Here is a 21,922-nt window from a genome sequence, read left to right as displayed (position 1 = left end):
TGGATGGCATCACCGACTCGATGGACATGAGTTTGAGGAAGCTCTGGGAGTTGGTGATGGACATGCTGCAGTCCATGGGGTCGCAGAGAGTCGGACACGACTGAGCGACTGAACTGACCTGAATGAAGTCGGTGCGGGGCCTTGTCTGTGACAGCAAGTATGCAGCCCCGGACAAATGCTCATTTTAAAAACATCTCCTTGGGTCTTGGAGCACAGAAAGCCCCACAGCTTAGTTTCGTGTTTCATAATTTTTGTCAATAGATTTTCATTTGCTGCAAAGAATTGAGAATTGCATGGTAGTGGGAGAAATGCTGTGATTGTTAGAAGCAGAGGTGAGAAAACACACCCTCTTGAGCTGCTGAGGTCTTGCTGAGGAGGCAGACCTCAGCTGCATTTTCATTTGTGAGGCTGGCTTTCATTTGTGAGGCTGGCAGTTTGACAGAGAAGTTTTAAGAAAATTGCTAAACCTTAGGGAATTGCCCCGGAATGAAAGAAAATCATGCTCATGTTGTGTTTACCACAGAAGCAGAGTTCACATTTTGTTGCCATGTCTGAGTCTTCACGAAATGTGTAATATTGCAAAGCCCTTGGTAAGAAGAAAAGGATGAGGTCTTCAGCAGTTTGATTAGTTTGATATTCCTTTTAGAATTTGCTGCCATGTTGTGTTTCCTCGGAGACCCCCTGCTTTCTTCTCCATTTGTGCTAAATAGAAAGAAGCTTAGCCGACAGATTCTAGAAGACTGCTTCCCTCTGCCTGTTGCCTCCTCCCCCTCCTCACCTCAGCTGACACCAAAATCCATTACGTGCTCTGCACAACTTGTTAAAAAACTTCTTTTTTTTTTTAATGTCCCCCTATTCGAAAGAAAAGATCCAGAGACATACAAGGTGTCACTTAAATTTTATTTCTGGTCTCTCCCACCCCATGTATTGTAAGTAATAAAGCATTTTGTTTTGGACTTGACTGTTAATAATTTTCTTCCAAAGAGCTCTTCTAACTTCGGGTAAAGACTGTGGTCACTTCTGAGGAGAGATACTGTTCAGCTCCCAATGAGAGGAGGCTGGGGAGGGGTTTCCATCTGGGCAGGATTACTTGTGAAATGCTTTAGGCTGATGAGAGACCTGAGACACGGTGCTCTTTTCAATCTTTCTTTTCCACTTGGTGTGTGAGGCCCCCAAACCCAATACCTGTAGGGCCAAAGTTTTTGGCATAGCACACTGTGAACGAGAGAGAAGAGATCAGGGGAGAGGATGGGTTGGTCAGCACCATTATTTCAGTTCCCTCCGTCTGAGCACAGTTATTTTACTGGGTCAAGCATCCTTTCTTTTTTTCAGGTATCCTTTTGATAAATGTGTTTATAAGTTACCTTTTAAATTGAACTGTATTTTATATCTGCCTATAAAACTGTTTAGGCTTCTTTGCACTCTCCTAAGTGTGTTCAGAGACGTTTCTCTGAGTCACCATAATCTGGCTGCCAGTTGCTTGCCCAGCCCCATCCCTTCCTGCCTCCTGCCTCCCTCCCTGCCCTCCAGATACACACAGCTACTCGCAGTGCTTAAAATGAGCCACGACGTCCCAGCTTCAGTGCCTTGGCACTCACTGATCCCTGTTCCTGGGACACCCCCTCCCAAAGCCAGAGGAAGCTTCTCTTCTAAGAAAACTTTTCTGAATCACTTTCCCCCTTCCATGCCCTGCATTGTGTGGCATCCTCTACTAGAGCTTGCAGCACTCAGGAATGCAGTTATTAATACTTCTCTGCAGGTTGATCTCCCAGCTGCTGCAGCAGCCTAGAGTCTTCTGGCCCGTGAATGCTGAGGACCCTCTGTATCCTCTCCTACTGGGAGCAGGCAGTCCCTGTCAGATACTGCGTCAGCTTCCACCCGGTCCCAGCCTGGGAGAAACTGGGCCACCTGCAGTCTTGGTTAGTAATATCCTCCCTCTCACTCCTCCCCGGCACTAACACACACTTTTGGAGATCCTAAGACACCATCAGTGAGCGGAAAGGGTGGGAGGACCCTGCAGAGAAACAGAATAGGGCTAGGAGAGGCTCTGAGGATCAGACACACTGCCATGGCCCTAAAGCATCCCTTTAGCATCTTCTAAACCATCCCTAAAGCATCTTCTCGGTGTCAGGAAGGAGCTAAGCCTCTCTTCCTCTCTGCAAGACAGAGGGATGATGGAGGCAGTTTGGGGCAGACCTGTGAGGACCAGAAGGCAAACCAGCTTGTCAGTTCTGTGTGATCACTAAGTGACGTGCAACTTCAGAACCGGACATGTCAGGAAGGAAGGAGGGAGGGAGGAGACAGGTGTGTCTTGATAAATTCATCAGAGGCCAAACGGAGTTCATCCTCCCCAACCTCCCCTCACCCCTATCTGCCAGTCACGTACACAGAGCATTCAGGTTTCGGGAAGGGACTGTGACGTTTTTGCCCAGACCTGAGGCCCCTTCCAAGGCCAGTCAGGACTCTGCTGCCTCCTTGGCCTCCCTCCCGCCAGGTGCCCAGCTGCCCTGAACTTCCCTGAGCATCTATTAAGTATCAGGTCCCCCCACGTGCTGCTATGGTGGGGGCTGGAAGTGGGTCAAGCAGGAGGTCACTTTCCCTTCGGTGGCTGGCTTTGCCCTGCATCCTGGGAGCCCAAACCTGGGTCAGGCTGAGAAGCTATGCCTCTAGGCAGGCACAGGCCTCTCAGCAGGGACATAGCTTCCCCTCCCAAAGACCCTCCCTGGGAAAACATCTCAGGAGAGTCTCTGGAACCACTCACCTTTGCAGTAAAGTTCCCCATCTTTGTCAGTGACGTTTGTGGACTCTAGACTCTTCCCACAGATGGCGCAGCGAAAACAGGTCTTGTGCCAAGGCTGTGGGGCACAGGAGAGCAGGGCAGTTGGATATTTAATAGGGCAGGCAGAACATTTGCTTCCTTGTTAAGTCCCCTGACCAACAGCATATAAAGGAGTGCCCTTGTCCTAATCACTGACCCACCTAATTGGCTCCCAGAATCATTTTTCCAGGGGTTTGAGGAAAATGGCTTGACCAGCGATTCTTAGGACCCCCGAAGCTGGATTTATCAAAGTGATTTCCATACATATCCCTTCAGAACAGACTAAATAGAAGAAGGATTCCTCTTTCTAGAAGATCAAGAAATAAACTGGAGAGAGGGGAACTTGGACTTGAGGCAGTGGGTAACATGTTGAATATAAAATGAAAAAAGAAAGAAAGGTGAAGAAACGGGCCATCATCTAGGGAATTCAGGCTCATTTTAAACTCTCTGTATCTCTTTGTTTTACTGAAGCAAGTTGATTTACAGTGTTGGTTTCAGGTATGCAGCGAAGTGATACATGTATGTATGTGTGTGTATTCTTTTTCAGATTCTTTTCCATTATAAGTTATGAGATATGGAATATAGTTCCCTTGTTTATACAGGTAGGTCCTTGTTATTTATCTATTTTATTTATAGTAGTGCGTGTCTGTTAACCACAAACTCCTAATTTATCCCTCCCCACCCTTCCCCTTTGGTAACCAGAAGTTGGTTTTCTGTGTCTGTGAGTCTATTTCTGTTTTGTAAATAAGTTCGTTTGTAACATTGTTTTAGATTCCACATGTAAGTGATATCGTGTGATACTTGCCTGTCTCTTTCTGACTTAGTATGATAATCTCTGGGTCTATCCATGTTACTGCAAATGGCATCATTTCATTAGATGTCTGAGTAATATTCCATTGTGTGTGTGTGTACATTTGTTATCCATTCCTGTGTCAGTAGACATTTATGTTGCTTCTGTGTCTTAGCTCTTATAAATAGTGCTGCAATAAACTTTGGGGCGGATGTATCTTTTCAAATTAAGAGTTTTCATCTTTTCTGACATATGCCCAGGAGTGGGATTGTAGGGTCATATGATAACTCTATTTTTAGTGTTTTAAGGAACTTCCCTACTGTTTCCCTTAGTGGCTGTACCAATTTACATTCCCACCAACAGGGTTTGGGAGGGTTCCCTTCTCGCCTCACCCCCTCTAGCATTTGTTATTTGTAGTCTTTTTGGTACTCTCCTTGTATTTCTGATGGAAGAAAGTTGTGTGGCTTAAGATGATCCAGAAGATTGCCTGCCTTCTGGGTATCTGCATGTCCTCCATGCACAGCCCAGGGTCCTCACCTGTATTTAAATGGCCCATCCTGGGGTGGAGACAGTCCCTATATTTGGAGTAAGACACTCTCTGGCCTTCCTCCCCCTGTTTAGTATAAACAGGATCTTTGTCTGTCTTCAGGCTCAAATCCTTGGGTGAATCCCTGGCTTCAGGACTGAAACTGGAGCTTGTGGACAGGTGTGCATTACTGTCTCAGAGGTCGAGGACTCTTCCCTTTTGCCACAGCGTTTTTGAGTGAGGATACTTCTAGATGCTGTGGGGTGGTGGCTGTGTGCAGTGTGGTGCACAGGCTGAGTTATGCAGTGGCCTCAGCTTCCAGAACTGACACTTTCTGGAAGGATTGTGGACACTGAAGACAAGGGAGCTTATGTATCTTTGTATGTCCAGAGCTCCTAGCTAGGTGCGTTCCCTCTAGTGAGTTAATGCACATTGCATCAAATTCCAGTAGTTCCGGTTTCCTAGGGTACTGCAGGGTGACCGTCACAGTCCAGGAAGGCAGGTGAGGATGAGTGGCTCCTGGGACCTAAGGAAGGTCTGCCTCCTTCTCTCATTCCTCCCAACCCAAGGGGTAGAGGTGGACACGTCCCCATCTGGCCCCTGTGGAAGTCCTTACCTTACCACCTCCCATCACCTTCTCAGCAGCGTAGACTGACTTTCCGCATCGAGGGCACTTCTCTGATTCTCCAAACTTCGCGAACTTGGAAGGGTTGCTGCTGGTGGTGGCTGAACGTGCCTGCTTTGGGGACCTGGTCGAAATAGACAAATGAATGAAACCTAGAGACTTCCCTTGGCAAATAGTACCAGCTGTGTGACCTTGAGCAAGTCACCAATCTTCCCTGTGCCTTAGACTCCTCATCTGAGAGTGGGAATAGTTACAGTGCCTACCCCGCGTAACCTTCTCACTGTTGAGAAGGTTAAGTGAGGCCAGGTAACTAGAGCACTTAGAGCAGCACCTGCCTGGCATGCTGTAAGGGCTAATGAATGTTAGCAGGAATTCATTTACGTCTTTCCTTTCTGTTGTAAAGCACTTAGCAAGTGTTCCATGTATGTAGCTTGTATTATTGCTGTTGTTGTGTTATTATCCTGATTGCACATTTAGGGTTATCTGTACCATCTGGAAACCCACAGGTCTGCTTTCCAAAATGAGTAAAAATATTACAAGGCAAAATGGCATCTTGACAGTTGATACTAAACAAACCATAGTCCAATGAGCTGATGCATGCCTTGTCACAATTCAGATTGTCACCCTGCATCCAAAGGTCACCTGCCCTCTTGAGAGCCATGTCTAAGATAGAGGCACAGTAATAACCCTGCGTTTCCTTATCTTTTGGTGTTTCCTTGTACATTTATCATTTGAGTCTCATCATAACCCTCTAAAGTAGGTAGGAGTAGCTGGAGAGTCAGGGCCAGAGGGGTAACTGCCCAAGGTGTCAGCAGCTCATAACTGGTGGAGCTGGGATGAAAGCCAGGTCTCCAAACTCTCTCTCTGTCTGTGTAGCACCCCAGAAAAGCCCTAGCATAGAACAGTGAGCTTTGGGTAATGTGACGCAGAGATTGCAGCTGGTAGCATCTTTCTTTTTTAAATAGCATCTCTAGTTGGAGTTGAGTGATGAGAAAAATTCAAATGACAAATCACACATCCCTGCATTTTTACAGGCTCTACCATGGGCTGTGCTCTTTGAAAGGCACCAGATGACTCTTCAGATGCTCTCATTGCTCTCTGGGGGACACTGCCTCCACTGGGTTGGGCCTTTCTGCCAGTCCCACTGCAGAGCTGAGCCCGGGTACCAGCTGGCCAGACAGCAGCTGCAGGCCAGTGACTGTCAGTCTATATACTCAGTTTTGGGCTGAAGGTCAGCGCAATCATCAAGTAGAACAGACTGGTAGGTGGAGGTGGCACAGTGTGAAATCCCTGCTTCCCTAGGATAATGCTAGGGAAACCTCAACACTGTCCTGGTAACAGACAGGGCAGCCAGGAGACCCGCAGAACAGTCAAAATTGATTGTTTACTCAGCACAGTCCATCCCTCCGGACCCACTCCCCCCTACAATGCAGACATTAGTCATCTTACAACCCCAGGGGAGAGATCTTCCAGTGACACACACACAGAGAAGGGCCATTGCGTCCCTGCCGTCTGTATGTAATTTACACAGAAATGCTCAAAGGGGAAGGAAAGAGACTCCATGTAGTTTTGCAAAGGTCAAACAATAGGACATCTGTACATTCTGGGTTTTCTCTTGACATGCAAACCAAGAGCCATGGTGTAAAAGTAATTGCCCTTTAGAAAGGCAGATAATTTAAAGAGAGTCTTCGGAGAGATGACACATTGTTAGAACTTGGTCAGACTGAGTATTCGTGTTGTTGGCAAGTCAACAATGGGGTTCATTCTCCCATCTCCAGGAGACGTTGCCATGGGAACAGAATGAACTACCCTGAGAGCTGGGGCTTTCCTGGCAGGGAGAAGCGGGGCAGTAACTCACTGTTGGAACTGGAGGCCCAGGTGTTCGCCTGTGTCCGTGCTGAGGCAGCCAGCGCCTTGTCCGTACCCGATCCCTTTGGGGCCATACCTGCGCCCGTAGCAGACCTTACAGTAGATCTCTGACTCGTGAGCTGCCACTGTGGTGCTGTCCAGCGCCTTCCTGCAGGCCACTGCCGGGGATGGGAGGGTCAGGGAGTTAGGGCTGCGGGTCTTCCCTCCTTCCCTGCACAACTAGTGCAAGGGCCCCCTTGCCAAGGACCAAGGGGCCCAGCACAAGGGGCCCCCCAAGCCAAGCACACAACTTTGATTCCTGACCTGTGCATCTGTCCTGAGACAGATTTCCGAGACAGTCCTGTTTCACAGATGAGGAAATGGGGGCACAGAGAAGGGAAGTAGTGTTTTCAGCGGTGCCCAGCTGGAAAGAGGTGGCAGCCAGGACTGGAACCCAGTGTGTGGTCTCAGACCAGCTAAGAATAGCTGTCCTTGAGCGTGGACAACCTGCATTTCCAAGTGTCTCACCCCAAATGACTTCAGAAAGTGTGAGTGTATGTGTGTGGGGGTAGGCAGGGGGTGAGGCAGGGGAGGAACTTATTTTTTTTTTAATCACATCAGAATCAGCATTGAGCAGTTTCTCTATTTAAAATGGACTTTGAAGAGCACTGTGATTATTCAGGGAGATAATTACTGCTGAGACTACAATTGATCCAGTTCTGGAAGCAGGGGAAGTAATGAAAGGGTAGACCTGCTCTTAGGCTTCCATTGACTCAAGTCACTGTATATCACCTAATGTAAAGTGTGGGTGATACTAGACATTAGTATAGTTATTACATAGATTATACATAGTACGTAAGACTTTTTCCAAAAAGAAGTTTCATAGAAAATCTATTAATTAAAATTTTCAATTGATAGAAAAAATTTTTTGCCAACTTGAATAAATAAATGTTTAAGGATGTAAATGAAGGTGTCAAATACCCACTTATAATATTTAATAATATAAATAAAAAATATGTTGCTTTGGAGACATTACCTTTTTTCTAATCTAACACAAATTCAGGAAACAAATTGCATCCAAATTATTTCTCTGCATCTTCAACTTCAACATCTCCCTTCTCAAGTGTCTTCCTGAGGCAGCTGACCCAGCTCCCCAGAACAGCTCATCCCCACGTCTGTCTGTATCTGAGAGGCAACCCTGTCTCCTTGAGCAGGAGGCTGTCACCTTGAAATCTGTGTCTCAACGAGAAGTACCTAATAACAATAATATTAGGGCAGCTTTAAAAGTAGGTAGGCTTCCACAGCTTAATACCTTGCTGTATCACATTGTAATGATGAGCCTTAAAGACTGTTTATGGTGATATGCAGTGGTTATAATAGTGAGGTCATATTTCTAGGAATAATAATATGTGTGCATTCAATTTGTTTGCCTCCATTTTAGAAAACCAGTTCCATTAAGTGACCTCTATAAGCAATCCAACATTTAATGACATTGTTTCAAGCTAATATGCCTTTCTCAAATGTTAATTTATTTTTTTTCAAAAAGTAAGTAATTGAATACAAGAGAGAGAGAAGATAAGGTAGAAGAGGTGGGGTTGGCCAGAGGTCGGTGTTTATGTGGCTGGAGAAACAGGCATATGGGAATTCATTAAACAATCATGTCAATATTATGTGTGTTAAATTTTCTGATTAAAAAAGTTTAAATAAACTGAGAGACCATCCTGTAGCATGAGAGACTTTATAAGGCTTTGAAGCCAAGGTGAACCGTTTTTGTGAGGAATAATTTGGGGGGGAAGTGCCTTATATTTCAGCGTATTAAGTATATACCTATCTCTGCCCTTCTTGTCACTGTCATTCCTAATCTCCAGAACAACTTGTTGAATATTTATTGATGTTATAGACTGAGTTCTTTGAGGGGAAAACTGTGTTAATATCCCCAGAACACAGCACAGAGCCTAGTCCAAAGTTAGTCCTCTGTAAACATTTGTTGAATGAATGAGTGAGTGAGTGAATTGATGCATGCATGAATATCAGTGACTTGTCCGTGATTATACAGCCGTGAATCGCAGAGCCAGCCTCAGATCCCTTTGACCCTACTCCAGTGCGCATTACCATCACTCCGGGACTTCCTGGGCCCTGTCTTGTCCTAAACAATTCTGTAGCCACTCCCTGACTTCTGACCAACTTTCACACCCAGGCACAGCAGAGCTGTGCTGTGTAATACCGTAGCCACTTGCCCACCACATGAGGTAATAATGTGTGTATTGGTGACACGTTGAATTTATTATTTTTTATATGTTGGGTTGAATGTTTAAAATTTTCACCTGTTTCTTTTAATGTTTTTAAAAACAGAGTTACTGGAAAAATTTTCTTTATGTGACTTGCATTATATTTTTTTTGGACAGCACTAGTAGGGAGGATTAAGATTTGTCTAGAAGTTTGGAGAACACTGGCCAAGGGACAAACGAAGGTATTCTGCCCCTATTTCCAGCAATTACAGGGTGACCTGTGGACAGATCAGCCTTGTGATGGAACTATAGAAAAGCATGCTCTGCTCCAGAATCCTTCTGTCCACCACTGCTGAAACCTGCTCAGACCCCCATCCCTCCCGCGAGTTCTAAGGAGAATATCCAAGGGTTGAAAGGGATGTAAATGCTCACATCCTTTCTACATGGTCCATTAAACAGGGCATCTTCCTGCTTCCTGGGAAAGACGAGACACCCCTCACCATGGAAAGCATTGCTATCATTGACTGCTCCCACTCAGATATCCAAGTTGATGAAAGGAAAATAAAGGTCTAGAGAACTGGACTTCAGGCGAAGAACCCCAACTTTCTTCTTATAACAACTAGTGTGGCAGGTATAACCATCTCTGTTTTATAAATGGGGAAATTGAGGCTCACCATGGTGAAATGACTTCCATGGTCACACAGTTATAGTACATGGCAGGGTTCAAACTCAAACCCTAGTCATTTTTACTCCAATTCCAATGTTCTTTCCAGTATTTCTTACCCCTACTCTTTTAAAAGAGCACTCGCTATTTTTGGACAGAGGTCAGAGGGTTATGGAATAAATCCTTTTGAGCAACAACTTCTGGATAATTGTGGTGATAATGGTGAATCTGATGGATGTATGATGACTTAAAATTAATTACCCATCATTAAAACCTAAAGCGTTGGTAAATTCGCCAATCCAATCACTCACAGCAGCATTTTCCCCTGTTCCTCGGTGAGAATTATGTTTGTTGTGGGAGGTATCCTGGAAACAGGATAATGGAAACTTCTGCAGCAGATAAAACATTACTGTTACTGGAGGATGAAGGGTCTCCATGCCCTAACAGATGGAACCCGACCCTTGCAGTTCTGTTTGAAACACTTTGAGGCAGCGTGATGCCTTGCGGCTGCTGGGTAAGACATGAGGGTGGACGGAGCACTAGGCAGGGAGAGCGTCTGCCAAATGTCCAGTAAGACTAACCCTTAAGCCAGACCTACTGGAGGGAAGCAAAGAAGGTAAGTGCCCAAAACAGAACTGCTCTCCTAAAATAGGAATAAGCTGCTAGGAGACTAGAAGGCAGTCGGGTTAAGGAGGCTAGACTGGGAGTCTGAAGGTACAGACTCTGCTCCTGGCTCTGTTGCAGATGCCTGTGACCCAGGCTTAGAGATGAGAAATGACTTGTCCAGAGTCACATGAGTTGGGCAGAGCCTGACTCCCCGGTGGACCACAGGGTCTTAAATATCCCCCTAGTTTTGACATTTGTGAAACTGTGTCCAGCAGGGGACAGTAAAGATTCCCCTTGTCAAGTTGATGGTGCCCCAAACTCTTCCCTTTCTGACCCTTCCAGAATCGGCCCCTGCTGTCCCCTCGCCTGACACCGGCTTTTTCTTAGGAAAGGCCCATTGCAGCTGGCTTCAGCGACCGCTGGCCTGTGGGAACAACCCATTGAGCCAAGTCCACCCTGGCTGCAGATAAGCGATGGCTTCCTTTCTCTGCCAAGTCACACTTTGTAAATGTCGCCACGGGGTCAAGGTTTTCACCACTGGGAGCTTGTTCTGATTCTGAGCTGCAGGGAAACTGCCTCTGAGCCGGGCACGTGGTGGGAGAGGGGGAATGTGGTGGGAGAGTGGGTGCTCAGGAGAGCACCATCCCTTCTTTAGGCAGTGCCCCAGCGTGGGAGTCCTAACAAGGCCCCAGAGGATGCTGATGGCGTGGGTCCTGGGGCCATCTGCTGAGAACAGCTGATCACAGTATCTATGGCTAAGGGTGAGCTTTGGCGTGCCCTTGGTACGCTCAGGGACTATCATGGTGTTCACATCCAACTCACTGCAGTGGAAACAGGTCTTGTGGAAACTCCTCCCGTTGCACTGGATTTCCTCTGCGTGGTAGACAGTCTTCTCACAGGCTCCGCATTTCGCTCCTCCACCCCAGTTAGGCATCTTGAAGACACTCTGATCAAGGTCAAGTCTAGCAGGATATAAAGCAAATACCCTCAATTTAGGTGGCCTCCAGAGTGAACCAATCATGGTCAACATATACACAGTACTGTATATAAAATAGATAGCTACTAAGGACCTACTGTATAACACAGGGAACACTACTCAATACTCTAATGACCTGTATGGGAAAAGAATCTTAAAAAGAGTGGATATATTTATAATGGATTCATTTTGCTGTGCAGAAGAAAGTAACACAACATTGTAAATCAACCATACTTCAATTAAAAAAAAAAAATGAACCAACCCTTGGTAATGTAATGGTCTGCAGACCAGGGTCAAGCCCCAGTTTGTTGGTGGTTCATTCATTCATTCAGCAAATGGTTACTGTGTGTAAGTCGACGGATAAGCTCAGACACTCAGAGCAAGGTCTGAGCCAGTCACTTTGCTACTGTGGGTCTCAGTTTCCTCTTTTGTTAAAAATTGATAGTCACGGCTCCTGTGTACCTCACAGGGTTCTCAGAAAGAATGGATAAACTGGTTTTGTGTATCTGAAATTGTATGCAAATATTCAGTATTGTTGTTTTCTTCCATGTAGGTGTTTCTAACTGTTCCTTCAGAAGTGAAAATAACCTATGACAATGATATGCTTTTCTAGCTAAGTGTTTCTTGAGTCCCCTTGGATCTTGCTAAGATGCAGACTCTGCTTTGGTTGATCGAGGAGGGGAGGAAGTTCTGCACGTCTCAGACTCCAGGATGGGCTGATGCTGCTAGGAGTGAACCATCCTTTGGTTAGCAAAGCGTTTGCCAATCTCGCGTGTGTGCTGAGTCACTTCAGTCGTATCCGACTCTGTGCGACCCCATGGACTGTAGCCTGCCAGGCTTCTCTGTCCACAGGGTTCTTCAGCCAAGAAGACTGGAGTGGGTTGCCATGTCCTCCTCCAGGGGATCTTCCCCACCCGGGGATTGAACCCACATCTCTTAGGTCTCCTGCACTGGTAGGCAGGTTCTTTACCACTAGTGCCACCTGGGAAGCCCTGATAAAAATATATATACATATGTAATATTTTAAAACTCTCTTCAGATTCATTTCATCTACCCATTAATTCCTTTTTAAGAACTCTCGTTGCCCAGGCAATGAGCTATGTTGGCACCACACTAGATCAGCGGTGTGGAAACCTACCTCTTGCCTTTAGGGCTACCAGCAACTTGCTGTGTGCATGGAAATGAACTTCATAGTGTCTCTTTACATCTGTTTTCCCACCTGTGCTATGAAGAGAGTCCTTCTTTGCTGCTTCACAGAGTTGTTTAGAGGATGTGCAGGAAGGTACTTATCACTGCTCTCAGGGACAGTGTGATTCCAGGAGCCAGGTGATGTTCCTGTGAGTCTGCCCACATCCTTTAAGCACCTTCTGTTGCCAGGAGCTGCTGGCAGCCAGCCCCAGGCCACCCTTGTCCCCTCATTAGAGAACTGTGTTTAAGAGATACCAGGCTAGGAGAGGCATCAGGAATTTTTTTTCCTCTTTCCTTCTGTGTCTGTGTCTAAGAATGAATCCAGTTTTCCATTTCCCCAGAGAAGCACTAAAATAAGCTATCAATGCTCAGTGAAATCTCTGAAATCCTGTCAGTCCCAGGGGGCTGAGTTTTCTCTGGGATCCTTTGGTTTATAAGAAGCCTGGTGTGTCATCTTGTCATTGGCACCAAGCGCTATCAGACCATTCCAAGTGGCTGCTTCGACTTTCTCCTTTCCTTCCAGGAAGCCAGTCACCTTCTTATAATAGTTGGCGATTAACACTAAGCCTTCTGGGTCACCTGGTATGGATTGTGTCTTCCAGCCTCATAACAGAAACAGGTTTTGCTAAGAAACAGAAGGTAAACAGCAAACAGATCATGGAACCCAATACTAGGACAAAAGGGAAACTCTCCATCTAAATGCTTTACAAGGAGCTTTCCTTGCTTCCAAAAACAGGTTAGGTTAGCTAGAAACATCCTACCCTTCCTCTCAGAGAAACAGGCTCTTCTTTTTATCCAGTAAAATCTTAGAAAATATAACCACACCATGAGGTTTGTGGGATCTGAGTTCCCCAACCAAGGATTGAACCCTGAGCCCTTAGCAATGAAAGCGCCAAGTCCTAACCACTGGCATGCATGCATGTTCAGTTGCTTTAGTCGTGCCTGACTCTTTGTGACCCCATGGACTGGTAGCCCTGCCAGGCTCCTCTCTCCGTGGGATCCTCCAGGCAAGAATACTGGGGTGGGTTGCCTTGTCCTCCTCCAAGGGATCTTCCCAACCTGGGGACTGAACCCACATCTCCTTTGTCTCCTGCATTGCAGGTGGATTCTTTACCCACTCAGCCACCTGGGAAGCCCCCTAACCACTCCTCCAGGAAATTCCCCAAAATGTTTTTTTAAAAAGGAAACCTTTCGTGCTGTTTCTATAGTTCAGGTTGTTTAATATAGTGGCAAGAGTAATGGATTTTTAATTGAAGGGCTTGGGGTCAAGTCTGCATTCATTCATTCGTTCGTTCATTCATTTAATCACCATGCATTTAGGGCCACCTATCATGTATCATGTATTGGGCTTCCCTAATAACTCAGTTGGTAAAGAATCCACCTGCAATGCAGGAGACCCGGTTCAATTCCTGGGTCGGGAAGATCCCCTGGAGAAGGGATAGGCTACTCTCTCGAGTATTCTTGGGCTTCCCTTGTGGCTCAGCTGCTAAAGAATCCGCCCGCAATGCAGGAGACCTGGGTTTGATCTCTGGGTTGGGATGATCCCTTGGAGAAGGGAAAGGCTACCCACTCCATTATTCTGGCCTGGAGAATTCCAAGGGCTATATAGTCCATGGGGTTGCCAAGAGCTGGACATGACTGAGCGACTTCAGTTTTACCTTTCACCTTCTGTCATGTGTCAGACACTGCTCTAATTTCTTGGTGAGAGAATCGAGGAGGAGAAAGCTTATAAAGATGGATACTTTGTGTCCCATCCCCTAGCCTTGAGAAGCCTACATTCTAGGAAGATATCTAGGAAGATAGGCAAGAACCAGAATACTCTGTACCAGAGAAGAGTCTTTGGGGATGTGCTATGCAAATTTAGAGGAGGAAATGACTTACCCACTCACCTACATTTAGATTGGGGAAGAAAGCAGTGAGTTGTTAGAGGATCACAGAAAACATCACGTCTAAATGGGGATTGGAAGGTGGATAAGAGTTTACAGGACAGAGAAAAGGAAAAAGGGCATTTCAAGCACAGAAAAGAGCACATAATAAGGCTTGGTGATCTTAAAACACCCTAAGAGAGCTCAAATTGTTTATATTTACATTCAGGGGCAGATTAGATTTTTAATATTGTCACTTCATATACACACAAGATGAAGCATAAAAAGTAGACATTTGGGGGTAATATTTTAGCCAACTTCTTTTTCGAAGATCCATCCTTCTCTGACTAAAGATGATACATTTTTGGAAAAGGGTAGAATCATGTAATTTTGCTCATGTTCATTTTGATCCTGAGTTTCAACATAATATAAAATAGAGAAGAAATGTAACACATATCTAGAAATGTGACTTGTGAAATTAATGATATGAAAATTTTCAGTGAAAACAACCCCAGGTCAAATTTCTCATTTCACATCTTCAATGGAGATTTCATTGGCATGTCTTGCAAATTAATGGGAGACAGAGATGCCTCTTAGGGGGATTGTGCATGTGTATTCAGCAGTTGTCTACACATGGTACTTTTCAAAGTGAGTATAAGATTACAGATAATAGCTATTCACAAGGTAATGGAGCCTGCACAGGTTGTTTTTAAGTGATCATAAATATCTGACATACATTTATCAAGACATCAGGACACAAAATAGAAATCCATAAGCATTCAATTAAACAGGTGCTCTGTTCCACTTCTAAAGATGGAAGCATAGCTTTGGGGGCTTAACGCAAGAGACGTCTCTGATTTCTTCTTTGGATGCTCAAAGGCCAAAAGGCAGAGTGTGTTGTAAAGCAGCCTGAATGGGAAGACACAGGTTTTAATCCTGACCTTGCGGCCTTGAAAGTGGTTGAAAAATGACAAGGTTATGTCCTGCACTTTCCTCACGGGATCCTTGTGAAGGTCATGGAAAGATGATGGAATTTAAAGCAGCATTGAGAAGCTGTTCAATGGTAAGTCATTGTTAACTCACTTTATTTCAGGTTATTCAAATAGCACCCATCTGCTAATTAAGTCCCTATGATTTGAAAGAACCTTTAGGTCTTGGCTTACATACCTAACCTTCTCAGCCTCTTGTGTGGCTTTGGAATTCCTGTGTCAACATTCCCCAAGCCAGGCCTGCAGTGCAAGTTTACTCTGGCAAGGTACAAGGGATGGGCCACTTGTTTATCAGCGTTGCCTGGCACAGGCAAGGGTCATTGAAGGTGGAACACCAAATATAGGCTTGCCCATCACTCAGCCCCATTTGTCACCTGGATCAGAGTCTCCATCACATCACCTGGCACTACTCCCTGGGCCAGGCCCAGAGATGGTCTTGTCTGTGAGTCAGGATTAAAACAGGGGGCAGTCTGGGATTTAGGAGGATGAAAGAGAATGCCAGACCCTGCCATGTCAACTAGGGAGAGGGTGGACTCCAGACTGCTGAAAACCCAGTTCCCAGTGAGAGCTACCTGGGTGGATTTCTTTTTTTTTTTTTCCTGGGTGGATTTATTAATGAATAATGCTGTGGAAGAGATTATACTGGGAATACGCTATTGTGGGGACTGGAGAAGACAGTAAACGAGATGTAGGAGGCCAAAGTTCTAGTTCTGCCTGGCCTTTTCGAAGCTGTGTGGTCTGGGAAAACCATGCAGGCTCTCTGAACTTCAATCTCTCTCTCTAAAATAGGCATAAGAGTCTCATCTATTTCACTGTTTGGGGGAGGATGGTAGTTGTTTGAGCGAATGAAATTGCAGAGTATTATAAAATCTAAAAGCTGATGAGTCCTGCAATAACTCTCAGTTGTCACACATCTGTCTTAATTTTAAAAAATATTACTGTACTGTGTATTTTGGGCACATTCTTCCTAATTCAATACTTGCTTTTTCTTTTTAAACTACCAACTATAGAGCTGAAAGGTGATACCTTAGGGCAAAAGTGGGTGAGGTAGATAACATGGGTGCTCAGTGATTCTGCTTTTTCTTTATTAGGGGTCCATTAAGGAACCAGGGAGGGAATCCTTAGGCCATGGGCTTTGAGCAGACACCGCCAGTGACAATGCTGTTTTCATCTCAGTGTTGGTTGTTCGGTTAGAGGCCTGATTCCACATAGTGAGTTAAATTGTCTACACTGACTGAAGCAAAGATTTTGGAACATAGAAACACATATCTGGAATCTAAGTGATAATCAGTACTAATATAGACATGTTGTTATTGAGTCAAATTGTCTGGAGCCTGGCCATTGGACCAGACCCTGTGGCAAATCTCATTTAATCTTTACAGCCACACTTCAAGGTAGGTGCTTACAACGTTCACTTTAGAGACAGAAACAAGGAATCTTAGGGAAATTACTCTGCTCAGGTGGCTAGTGGTTCTGGCCATACTTGGCTAGTTTGTGTCCCATGGCTAGGGTGGAGCTTAGGTGGTTCTAACTCCAAAGCTGTGTTCTTCTGTTAACCTTAGCTACTATTTATTGCTTACTGAGTGTCAGTTGCTTTATATATGCTACTTTTAATTCAACAGCCTTGTAGAGCAAATGTTGCTATTCGCATTTTGTAGATGAGAAAACCGAGGCACAGAAAGCTAAAGCTGAAGTCTGCTAAAGTCTGCTAAAGCAGCAGAACCACAGTGCAAGCCCCAGTTAAGCTGGTTCTGTGTCCCACATCCCTGGAGAGGAGTCCAGGGTTGGCAACTCTAACCAAACTTCACAGGCGGCAGGAACTGGGGTCTTACTGACCTGTCATCTCTCCGTGGGCAGAGACGGTACTCACGGGTGGGAGTAACGGGGCGGCGGAATTCAATTCAGTAAAATAAAGGGACTTTCTTAGAGTCAGTGCTCCTCACACATGGAAAGAGCTCCTTTAGGACTGGAGAGTTCTTTCTGCCTCTTGACTTAGCTTGGGATGGATGGCCAAGTGGCTACAATGTAGTGAAGCCCTTTCAAGGGTACTTCAAGCCCTGATACAGATTTAGGGATCTGTGGTGACTGGAGCCTCACCTGGCAGAGAAGCTGCCCAGAGGTGCTTGCTCTTAAATACGGCCCCTTTAGTTTCTTCATCCAGGTAAAACAGATAATGTGGGAAAGCAAGGGCTTTGGAAAGAACCAAACCAGGTTTCAAGAAACACTATCTATTCAACTGTGGGCAAATTACTCAAAATCTTTGAGCTCAGTGTCATCATGTACATAAAGAGAGGATGAGAAGGCTTTTCTTAGAAGGTTGTTTTTGGTTAAATAAGACAGCAGTAATATCGAAGATACTATATATAAATACTTACACATAGCAGGTGTTTAATAATTTTAGTTGCTTTCATTATTACTGTTAGTGTTTTTAATCTCCAGTTTTAAAATCCATTTTCTTTTCTTTTTTAAAAATGTATTTATTAGGCTGAGCCAGATCTTTGATCTTTGTTGCAGCATATAAGATCTTTAGTTATGGCATGTGGGATCTACTTCCTCAATCAGGAGTTGAACCTGGGCCCCCTGCATTGGGAGCACAGAGTCTTAGCCACTGGGCCACCAGGAAAGTCCCTAAAATCCATTTTCTTAAATAAATCTTTCCCACTCCTTCTCCATGGCTCTTTTGTTCAGACTGTGAACGCACTCTGTTTTTCAGCCTTCAGAGTGTGCTGTACCCAAGAACAGATGAAGCCTCCTTAGGGGGCAGGGGGATGGGGGTCAGGATGCCTGGCACCAGGGACAGCACATTGGCAGGGTCCTGAGCCTGTGCCCCGGGTCACCCACTTCCTCACTTTGGCAGTTCTGGTGCCTAATACCCGCTGACCTTGCTGGTGCTCTGGACTTGGAAGGGAAGCAGTGAACCCAAACAGCGTCCCTGTGGCCCAGGGGTACCGGGGCTCCCTCTGGGTAGGACATTCAAGGTCAGCAGCTTCCTGCTAAGCTTCTGAAGAAATACATGAAGTCCCCCTTCCAGAGGCCTTTTCTCAAAGCCCAGGGAGCATAGGTCACTTAATCCCAGTACAAAAATAAACCCAGCTCTTTTAAAATTCAGACAGAGTAGACACACCTGCCCCTCAAACTAAGGCTGTAGTGCATGGGTCATATTCTGTCTTTCTGAAATCGTCTCCGAGATGTGGCTGACTGTTACTCACAGAAACTCACTTGGTTCTCTCTTGACCTTATAATTTGTTTTCAAAGGCCATGTTGCACTCTAGTTTGCATGCTGATTCAGCCACTTCCTAGACGTGTGCCCCCTGTGTGGTTATTTTGCTTCTTTGAACTTTCGTTACTTCCTCTGAAGAATGATGTCTTGCAGGATTTTTGGTGACAGTTAAATAGGCTAACTTTGTTCACAGGGCAGTAAACAACCAACAATTCATGATCCGCCCCCTTTCCCATGATCAGGTCCTTGGCCAGGCTCAGAGAAGCTTCTGTCTTTTTTGGCCCCAATAATTAGACAATGATTGTCTCTTCTCCTGCTTTCCTTCATTGCGATGAATAACTGTGATTCTTCACAGTTGAAGGCATCCCATTTCTCTTTGGCTGTGAAGTTCTGCTCTTGGATATAGTACTCCCGAGAATCTGAGCGGCACACTTCTAATTGGAAGTCTGCCTGCCTCAGGAGTTCTGCTTCCTGTGTATTATATTCCTTGTCTATGTCCTTCCTCTTGTAAAACAGGTTAATCATCTAACTCTTGGTCAGCTTATTATTTGCTCTGAGCTCTATCATCACGCTTGCCGTGGCTCAGATGATAAAGAATCTGCCTGCACATGCCCGAGACCCGGGCTCGATTTCTGGGACGAGAAGATCCCCTGTAGAAGGGAATGGCAACCCACTCCAGTTTTCTTTCCTGGGGAATTCCGTGGACAGAGAAGCCTGGCAGGCTACAGTCCATGAGGTCACAAAGAGTCAGACACAACTGAGCAACTAACACACTTGTACTTAGCAGGAAATCCTCTTGCAGTCCATGGGGTTTGGCCTTGTGCCTTTTCTCTGAGGCCTTGACTATTTGTCCAGTTTTACTAAGCTTACAGACTAGTCTCTCATACTTTATTCCATTTGTTTCTAACAAATGCCCTTGGGATACGTGTCCTAACTTTAATTTTTACTGTTCAGAAATAGAAACTCAGAGAAGTGACATTCAAAGCTTGAACTGCCTCTATGGCTGAGGCTCTTCATTTGTTTCTATTTCCTTTTTCAAGTTCCCAGAATTTCTTTCTTTCTTTTTTATTAAGCATGAACTTTTTTTTTTTTTTTAGCTGCACTGGGTCTTCTTTGCAGTGTGCAGGCTGGTACAAAGTCTTAGTTGCCCTATGGCATGTGGGATCTTAGATCCCCAGTGAAAGAAAGTGAAAGTTGCTCAGTCGTGTCTGACTCTTTGTGACCCCATAGACTCTAAAGTCCATGGGATTCTCCAGGCCAGAATACTGGAGTGGGTAGCTTATCCCTTCTCCAGGGGATCTTGCCCACCCAGGGATCAAACCCAGGTCTCCCGCATGGCAGACATGTTCTTTACCAGCTAAGCCACAAGGGAAGCCCAAGAATACTGGAGTGGGTAGCCTATCCCTTCTCCAGGGGATCTTGCCCACCCAGGAATTAAAGCAGGGTCTTTAGCATTGCAGGCAGATTCTTTACCAACCGAGAGATCAGGGAAGCCCAACCAGGGCTCAAACCCACATTCCCTGCATTGGAAAGTGGATTCTTAACCCCTGGACCACCAAGGAAGTCCCCCAGGATTTCTGAATTTGTATTCTCCCAAGAGTCTGTCTCCACTTTTTCCAAGAGGACAGTAGCAATTTGTCTGTTGAAAGATCCTGCTCACTCTTTCCTTCTCTTTCTCTCCCCCCCAACCCCCTACCTCCTCCATCTCCAGTGGATGGCTTGTGTGGGGGGCTGCGGAGCAGCTGTCTGCCCGTTTGAGAGGGTGCTGAGGCTGGCGGTCACCTGTACTCCTACCAACAGGCAGAGCTCGCTTTAAGGACTGAGTTGTTCAGAATGGAACCGAAGTCAAGCCAGAAGAATCTCTGACATTTTCTGGGTCATAAAGAAGTTTTACATACATTGCGATGAATTGAATGTACCCAGCGTGGCAGTTCAGTCCCCAAAATATTATAAGCTGAGGACACAGGTTTTCCCCATTTTCTTGCCCTTTTTGTATTGATGCCCACCCTTCCTTGCATTCAGGAGACAGTCAGTACAAGCTCATCGATGGCAATGAATTGTAAATTGTACTGCAGAGTCAGGGATCCTCAGACCTGTTCACCATCACCTTGGCTCAGTGAAGGGAACAGGAATTAGAGGCTCTGATCCTTGGGCAGCATTTTCACTCGTTTCTCATTCTCAGCCACACTCATGCCTGTCATTCACGGGGATGTAACAACAACAGCAACAGCAAAATCCTGTACTGAAATCTAGAGGAAACAATGGGAATCACCGCTCAAGCCCCAGCTGGGAATTATCTTCGCAGGAAACAGAAATTTTAATGGATTTTCAACACAGCCATGTCTTTTGGTGGGGGGGGGATTGTTTTGATTAGTTTCAAATGATTAAGAGCAAGCCTGTTGCTGAACATCCTTGGGATATAAAATCAGTTTTAAAATCAATGACTCTTTGAGTTTTACTGAAGTACAAGACAGGATAAGGTGAACTGTAGAAATTTGAGTCGCTCACTCACACCTTTTGAAAAAGAACAAATCTTTGTATTTTAAGCATTGGAAAGGTGGCTTCTGCTGTACCATGTCTATTGTAACCATCTTGTGCAGTGCTTCACAGTTTAGGCAAATGTCAGCACATCTATATTGATCCTGGCAGGGGGGACCAAGACCCTGAGGGCAGGAACTTTCTCAAAGTCACACGTCATTCTTTACGTGATCCTAGGACTAGAATGCACGTCTTTTGACTAAGACAATAAGAAACATTATTCCATCAAAATAGTTTTAGACCAAAAATGATCCCAGACTCATTCTCTGTGAGATTTCCTCGCACCCTCAAATGCTAATCACCCTTTTAGGAGTATTCTAGACAACTGGGTCTACCCCAGAGTCAAGCAAAACTTGAGCCTCCTCACACAGAACCAGAGTGGCTGGTGGCACTTGAAAGAAATACACACTTACTCTATGAAACACACCCTTACTCTATGGGACCCCTCCTAGTCCCAGCGGGCCCCCAGGCCAGCCCACCTCCAGGCCTGATGCCCTTCGCTCCACTCACCTGTCTGTGATCTCTGTCGGCTCAGCTGCATAAGGGGGCTCACGTCCTCTTTAAATACGGGGGGGCCGTCACCAGCCTTGGCCCGCGGTTCAGGGAAGGGGAGGGAGGCTGAGGGGAGGGGGTGAATGAGACATGAGTAACACAACTGCTATCAGAGGCTGAAAATAGCTTGTGACCAAAGCCCTGAGTGTCGCTCCCCCCACACCAGCTGCGAGGCCCTTGGAGAACTGTATCGCCTGGGTTTTGTTGTATTTGCCAATCGCCAGGGATCAATTTGTGGAGTGTGCATTTCTGATCAAGTGGGGGGAACAGGAACAAAACCAAGGAAGGATATTATACCTAAAGTCATTTTTCCAGGCTCCCACTCCCCTGACCTTCCTGGAAATCAATGCAAAGTACCTGCACATGAATCATGAACCATATCTGGGCGCCCTCTGGAACTCTAAGACACAGGTCACTGTTCTTGCGAAGGAAACTCAGAGCTAAAAATAAGAGTGATGGGTGTCTGGAATGATACTTAGATAATCTCTT

General features: G+C 45.6%; 1 protein-coding gene across 1 annotated transcript; it reads right to left on the bottom strand.

The window, feature by feature from the left end:
* Positions 1-879: 879 nt before the first annotated feature.
* On the bottom strand, positions 880-21,495 carry CSRP3 (cysteine and glycine rich protein 3). The gene is made up of 6 exons (XM_020910142.2): positions 21,392-21,495; positions 10,928-11,067; positions 6,618-6,786; positions 4,751-4,883; positions 2,762-2,855; positions 880-1,215 (listed from the first exon to the last, which is right to left on the bottom strand). Exons 2-6 carry the CDS (start codon positions 11,037-11,039, stop codon positions 1,139-1,141), a joined length of 585 nt encoding a protein of 194 aa, XP_020765801.1. The 5' UTR covers positions 11,040-11,067; positions 21,392-21,495; the 3' UTR covers positions 880-1,138.
* Positions 21,496-21,922: the final 427 nt, after the last annotated feature.

The sequence above is a fragment of the Odocoileus virginianus genome, chromosome 28 (genome assembly GCF_023699985.2).
Source record: "Odocoileus virginianus isolate 20LAN1187 ecotype Illinois chromosome 28, Ovbor_1.2, whole genome shotgun sequence".
Lineage (NCBI taxonomy): Eukaryota > Metazoa > Chordata > Mammalia > Artiodactyla > Cervidae > Odocoileus > Odocoileus virginianus.
The sequence above is the reverse complement of the archived record's forward strand: the minus strand, read 5'-3'. Positions and strand labels throughout refer to the sequence as shown.

What these genes read in the sequence shown, in the direction of transcription:
- CSRP3 (XM_020910142.2), bottom strand. Translation starts at nt 11,039, where the DNA reads ATGCCTAACTGGGGTGGAGGAGCGAAATGCGGAGCCTGTGAGAAGACT. An exon ending in AGGTGATGGGAGGTGGTAAG is followed by an intron (nt 2,856 to 4,750) that starts GTAAGGACTTCC and finishes TGTGCCCCACAG; the next exon opens with CCTTGGCACAAGACCTGTTT. An exon ending in TGGGGAACTTTACTGCAAAG is followed by an intron (nt 1,216 to 2,761) that starts GTGAGTGGTTCC and finishes TCTCGTTCACAG; the next exon opens with TGTGCTATGCCAAAAACTTT.